Below are 6,000 nucleotides of genomic sequence, written 5' to 3'. Positions count from 1 at the left end.
CCACCGTCTCCTTCCGGTCTGCCAGTCCTCCAGCCAGGGTCGAATCAACAGCAGCTGAGGGGACCAGCCCTTCCCTCTCTTCGGCAACATCTCCTATTGCTGCTCAGCTGAGAACCTCGACTATTGAGGTGACCGGATCCACCCCGATGAGGCCGCATTCCACTGTGGAGACTGGCTTCACGTCTCTTGAAAATCAAACCACGCCAACCTTCAGCAAGGTTTCTCCCACGAAGGCTGAGCTGACCTCAGCAGAAGTGACCACAACAGCTTCACCAGCATCCGAGTCTCCCCTGGCCACGTCTCTTTCCATGCAGACTGTATCCTCTCCGGCTCGGACCTCGCCGCCATCGTCTCCCTCGGAGACCACCATTGCATCCCACGGCACGAGTTCTTCTATTCATGCAGAGTCCACCCCAACAGAAGGAAGCACCACCTCTTCGCTCCATTCGGCACACTCAAGCACTGCAGTCCCAGAAACCATGTCCTCCGCAGAGTCGGTGGCCCCTATTGTCACCACAACCACTGCTGTTGGCATGACTGAGCTAACCTCCACCCTGGAACAAACCAGTCCCTCCCTCGCCCACTCTTCTGCCATGCAGCCGAAAGGAACCTCACCACAGGAGAGCAGAACTCAACCCCCGCCTTCTGGCTCTTCCACAACGAAACCGGAGGTGAGCTCTGCTCAAGGCACCACCGTTTCCACACCAACTTCTTCCCCTTCCTCTTACCACTCTTACATTGCCCTTAGCGAAGAAAGCACCGTCTCCTTCCGGTCCGCCAGTCCTCCAGCCAAGGTCGAATCAACAGCAGCTGAGGGGACCAGCCCTTTCCTCTCTTCGGCAACATCTCCTATGGCTCCGCAGCTGAGAACCTCGACTCTGGAGGTGACCGGATCCACCCCGATGAGGCTGCCTTCCACTGTGGAGACTGGCTTCACGTCTCTTGAAGGTCAAACCACGCCAATCATCAGCAAGGTTTCTCCCATTAAGGCTGAACTGACCTCAGCAGAAGTGAGCAAAACAGTATCCCCAGCATCCGAGTCTCCCGTGGCCAGGTCTCTTTCCATGCCGACTGTATCCTCTCCGGCTCGGACCTTGCCGCCATCGTCTCCCTCGGAGACCACCATTGCATCCCATGGCAGGAGTTCTTCTATTCATGCAGAATCCACCCCAGCTAAAGAAGGTACCACCTCTTCGCTCCATTCGGCACGCTCAAGCACTGCAGTCCCAGAAACCATGTCCTCCGCAGAGTCGGTAGCCTCTATTGTCACCACGACCGCTGCTGTTGGCATGACTGAGCTAACCTCTGCTGAGGAACAAACCAGTCTTTCCCACGCCCACTCTTCTGCCATGCTGCCAAAAGGAACCTCACCACAGGAGATAACAACTCAACACCCACCTTCTGGCTCTACAGCAATGTTTTCCACATTCCATATTTTTTCTGTTACAGATAGTTTCTCTTCGATTACTGAGAGTAGAATTAAAGAAATGACTGTTACATCTGAAAAATCAATAATGTTCCCATCTTCTGTCACTGGAGCAGGTAATACTTCATTCTTCAATTTTATTTGCCTTGTATGTGTGTTGATCCTATATTTTTTGCAGAAGTGATGTTCATGTGTTCCTTATAGGCAAAGCTAGTTTGAGCCGTCCTTTGAGCCGGCTAGTTTGAGCCGTCCTTTGAGCTGGCTAGTTTGAGCCGTCCTTTGCTGTCTTTTCTTCGTAATTTATGTTTTGGGGAAAGTTGAACGTAGTTTTTCTGATTTTGTAAATGTACCATAAATCAATAGCCACTGTCATTTCATTTAATTGTTTTTATGGCAATAGATTCTTTTGTTCTGATCCTAATTATTTTAATATTAAAAATGTTGTTTCCCAATATTTTATATTCGTATTTGTTATCAAAGTTTGGGTTGCTTTAAGTCTATCCTTTGTTTGTATGTGTGTACAATTAAAAAGTCCAAAATTATTTTTTAGAAGAGCATGGGTATATTTGATATTTTACACAGTAGGAATGTTTGGAATAGTTTTCTTAAGTTTTTTATTCTTTTATTCGGCGATATAGTACATCCTGTCACAGTTAGTCAAGAAGGGGCTGAGTACCGAAAGACAATCTCTCAATCATCTCTGCCATCCCTGGTCTCTTTTCACACAGTGGAAACTACCAATATACTTGGTAAGTTACCTGAATTTTATATTTTTGGAATTAAGCCAGTTGCAAATGGTTTAAAATAACCAATGTTAAATATAAGTAGTCCTCATTTAGTGATCATTCACAGTTAACAATGGTGATGAAAATGTAACTTTACTACCAATCCTTGCATTTGCAATCTTCGCTGGTCTGTAAGCAAAGGAAAACTGAAATAAGATCATAAATATATTCACTGTTTCACTTAGAAACTGCTTTGCATAAGGATTGAGTTGCTGGCCCCAACTGTGGTTACCAAAATTTTATATACACATTGTTGCTTGCTTGTGGAACTTTGAGCTAAAATTGGGGGAGAGATAGAAAATGTATCAGCACCACATTCCAGGGAGAGCCACCTGTTTTTATAGCATTTGAGGACCCTGTAAAGTAGCATGAAAATAGGTTAAGATGTTAAGTCTGCTTTTACTTTGTGATTCCCCCCCCCCCAAATAGATAATTGTATCTATTCGGTTAAATGGGTCAGCCTACATTTCACCTGTGGGAGTCAGAACCCAAATTAAACTCTTAATATTCATTGTAGCTGTTGTTTGCAGGATGAAGGCCTGTTCCGCATGTTTCCAACCAATACAGTCTTAAGCTTTCTTTTGCCAATTGGGCCCACAATACTTGCTGATGTCATCAATCCAGCTTGTTTTAGGTCTCTTTTGTGGACGCTTTTTATCAAGTGGGATCCATTCTATGACTGCCTTGGTCCACCTGGCACCAGTTCTTCTTGCTATGTGACCAGCCCATTTCCATTTCCATTCTTTTACTCTTTCGGTGGCATTGTGTATTTTCGTTTGTTCTCTAATCCATGTGCAGGTCTTTCTGTCTTGTCTTGTGATACTGAGCATGTATCTTTCCATGGCTCTCTGCGCCACTCGTAGCTTTTGTATCGATTGTGAGGTTAGTGTCCATATTTTGCTGGCATATGGTAGAACACGTAGCACACACTGTGTCCGACCTTCAACGTGCTGACCTGCCACCTTCCCCCTCTTTGAATGTCGAGCCCGGGGAGGACTTGACACACTGATTGAAAACTTTTCTCTTCAGGCATAGGAGGAGTAAAATTGTTAATATTATTGTAATTAAAGAACTGAGGTTAGCCATTTCTATTAATTGCCACAGTCCTGTCTTGGCATGATTACAGAACATGACCCGGACAGGGACTTTTTTCAAATGTGCCTCCATCTTGTTTGTATTCATTTCAGTACCTTGATCCCCAATTAGATCCTTTTGTTCCCTTCTCCTACTCTAACTCTAGACATCTTTGCATGTATTTCAGATGGACTTGAAAATTTACTGATTTAATTAAAGAGACAAATTAAAGAGACAAAAGTACTGCTAATGGTAGTTGAGAAAGACAGTAAAGTTAAAAGGCAAGGGATACAGCATTGTAATTAGCCAAGTTAGTTGTCAGGTTTAGGTGCAGGGTTTTAGGTATTTATTTGATTATTTATTTGATTTTTAAGACCATTTGATCAACTAGCAACTCTTTATGGTATAAGGCTATTTTTATAGTGACTGTAAATATATCGTGTTGTATACGGCTTTTATTGCTGTGATGTAATTTTTACTGTTACTAGTTTTTGTTGATTAATTCTGTTGATTCCACTTTGGGGCACATAATGAGCAATATTTTTGTTGGTTGGTTATCAACTATGGGCGACAGTGATTGGAATAACCTCTGGATGGCAGCAGAAATGTCTGTTTCTCTTTATAGTACTGCCATCTAGTGTTCTAGTATTTATAGTCTAAACCTGAGACATGTTACCAAACACAATCTGGGATTGTCTAAAATTAAATGAGTGTTTCTTTCTTTCTTTTTTTTTTTACTTTTTTCTCTCATAACTCCTTACCACTTTTAAAAATTATGGAGGACTATACCGTTTCAGACAAGTGACTGTCTAGTCCCTTCTTAAACGTCTCCAGTGATGGAGCAATCACAACTTCTGAAGGCAAGCCTGTTCCAGTGGTTAATTGTTCTCACTGTTAGGAAATTTCTCCTTAGTTCTTGCTCCCCTCCTCATTTAGTTTCCATCCATTGTTTCTTGCCTTGCCTTCTGCTGCTTTGGAAAATAGGTTGACCCCCTCTTCTTTGTGGCAGTCCCTTAGATATTGGAACACTGCTATCATGTCAGCCCCTAGTCCTTCTTTTCACTAGACTAAACTTACCCAATTCCTGCAACTGTTCGTGATATGTTTTAGCTTCCAGGCCCCTAATCATATTTGTTGCTCCATTCTGCACTCTTTCCAGAGTCTCAACATCATTTTTATATTGTGGTGACCAAAACTGGATGCAGTATTCCAAGTGTGGCCTTACCAAGGCTTTATAAAGCGGTACTAATACTTAACATGATCTTGATTCTGTCCCTCTGTTAACACAGCCTAGGATTGTATTGGCTTTTTTCTTCTCCCTAATTCACATGGAGATAAAAGGAGGGAGGGGAAAGCACATTCAGATGTGCAAGATTATAATAATAATAAAGTTGGAAGGGACCTTGGAGGTCATCGAGTCCAACCCCCTGCCCAGGCAGGAACCCTACATCATTTCAGACAAACGGCTGTCCAGTCTCTTCTTAAAAACTTCCAGTGTTGGAGCATTCACCAGCTCAATATATTCTGTTATTATAGATCTTACTATAAGCATATAAATATCATATAAGCATATAAACAGTATATAAATACTGACATAAGTGTCATTGCTTTCTTAGTCTGGTCTACCTTGTAGGACTAATACTCTCCCCACTACCTGCTTGAGATGAAATTAAACATGATTCACAGACCACTAACAGATCGACAGCTTCTGAAAAAGATGTGGAAATGAGGGGGCTGTACTGCAATCTTGCCAGAAATAAAGAGTAGTAAGAGATTAAACAAAGTCTGAAAGATGGGATTGGGCAGCTGTTCAGGGAAAAAGTGGATATGCTTATCCAAGTTGTGCAAAAGTTTCAATTTGGAATTTTAGTCTGATAATTCACGCTACAAATGAACCCTAAACAATACAATATATTATCTGCCCCATAGATCCAATGGGAGTGGGATAGTCTAGATTGAAGTATCATAAAATGAACTCAGATACATTTAGTGAAAAATATTATTAAAATAAATTTTAAAGAATTTCCAAAAATGTCACCCAAACACAAAGTTCTGTTTTTTTGCTCCTGTGATCTGGAAAATACATATTAAGATTCTTTGGGGGCAACAGACTTGGTCAAGAAGCAGGGAGACTAAAAATAACCAGCCAACATTGTTAGTTTTCTCTTCTTTTGTTCACATGATACTCAGCTGGTTTCAATATATAGTAGTAACATTCCTCTTTCCTTCTTCCCCCTTTAATTCTACAAATACATTTATTTTTACCGTGCATACCACACATAAGCCATGACTCTATTGTTTGGCTGTCCATGATTGACGCAGGAACACTTATACTGGGTATTTGAAAGATTGATGACTAGATCTATTATGATAGTTGAACTATTAGGAAGTTCCCATTTGATGCGTGCAGAGAATTCAGATTTCAGGTTGTTGACTAATTCACTACACTGGCTGTAGGTGGTGGTTCTCAGTTAGATCCAGCAGAGGGGTGTGTGCGATTGCGGGAGATAAGTTTCAGCTTAAGCTTAGAGAAGAATGAATTTGCTGCTCACTCAGCTGTATTATCATTCAAGCAGTATTAACAGGTGCTTTAACCAAATCCAGAGTCACTTAGAGGTGAGCAAATCTTCTGAATTTAATAAAATTCAAATGCTGGTGGGATATTAAGCAATGAAATTAAATTAGGATAAGATAAACTAAAGAAATTAAAAAAAT

At 41.7% G+C, this 6,000-nt stretch overlaps 2 protein-coding genes across 2 annotated transcripts in view; both read left to right on the top strand.

Annotated features, from left to right (window-relative positions):
- Positions 1-11: 11 nt before the first annotated feature.
- Positions 12-800, top strand: LOC107282194 (cell wall protein DAN4-like; the record flags this gene model as incomplete). Its single annotated transcript, XM_015809947.1, has 1 exon — positions 12-800. A coding segment is annotated over exon 1 (654 nt), but the record flags the coding sequence as incomplete, so codon positions are not given.
- A 1-nt stretch (position 801) lies between these two features.
- Positions 802-6,000, top strand: part of LOC107282193 (serine-rich adhesin for platelets) — a gene marked incomplete at its 3' end in the record, with an annotated part of 37,778 nt that continues 32,579 nt past the window's right edge. The window contains exons 1-2 of the mRNA XM_029282982.1: positions 802-1,542; positions 2,065-2,175. Coding sequence (XP_029138815.1) covers positions 852-1,542; positions 2,065-2,175 — 802 coding nt within the window. The remainder of the gene's footprint in view (positions 1,543-2,064; positions 2,176-6,000) is intronic.

The sequence above is a fragment of the Protobothrops mucrosquamatus genome, unplaced genomic scaffold (genome assembly GCF_001527695.2).
Source record: "Protobothrops mucrosquamatus isolate PMUCROS unplaced genomic scaffold, P.Mucros_1.0 scaffold6, whole genome shotgun sequence".
Lineage (NCBI taxonomy): Eukaryota > Metazoa > Chordata > Lepidosauria > Squamata > Viperidae > Protobothrops > Protobothrops mucrosquamatus.
Note: the sequence above shows the minus strand (reverse complement) of the source record. Positions and strands in the feature narration are given on the sequence as shown.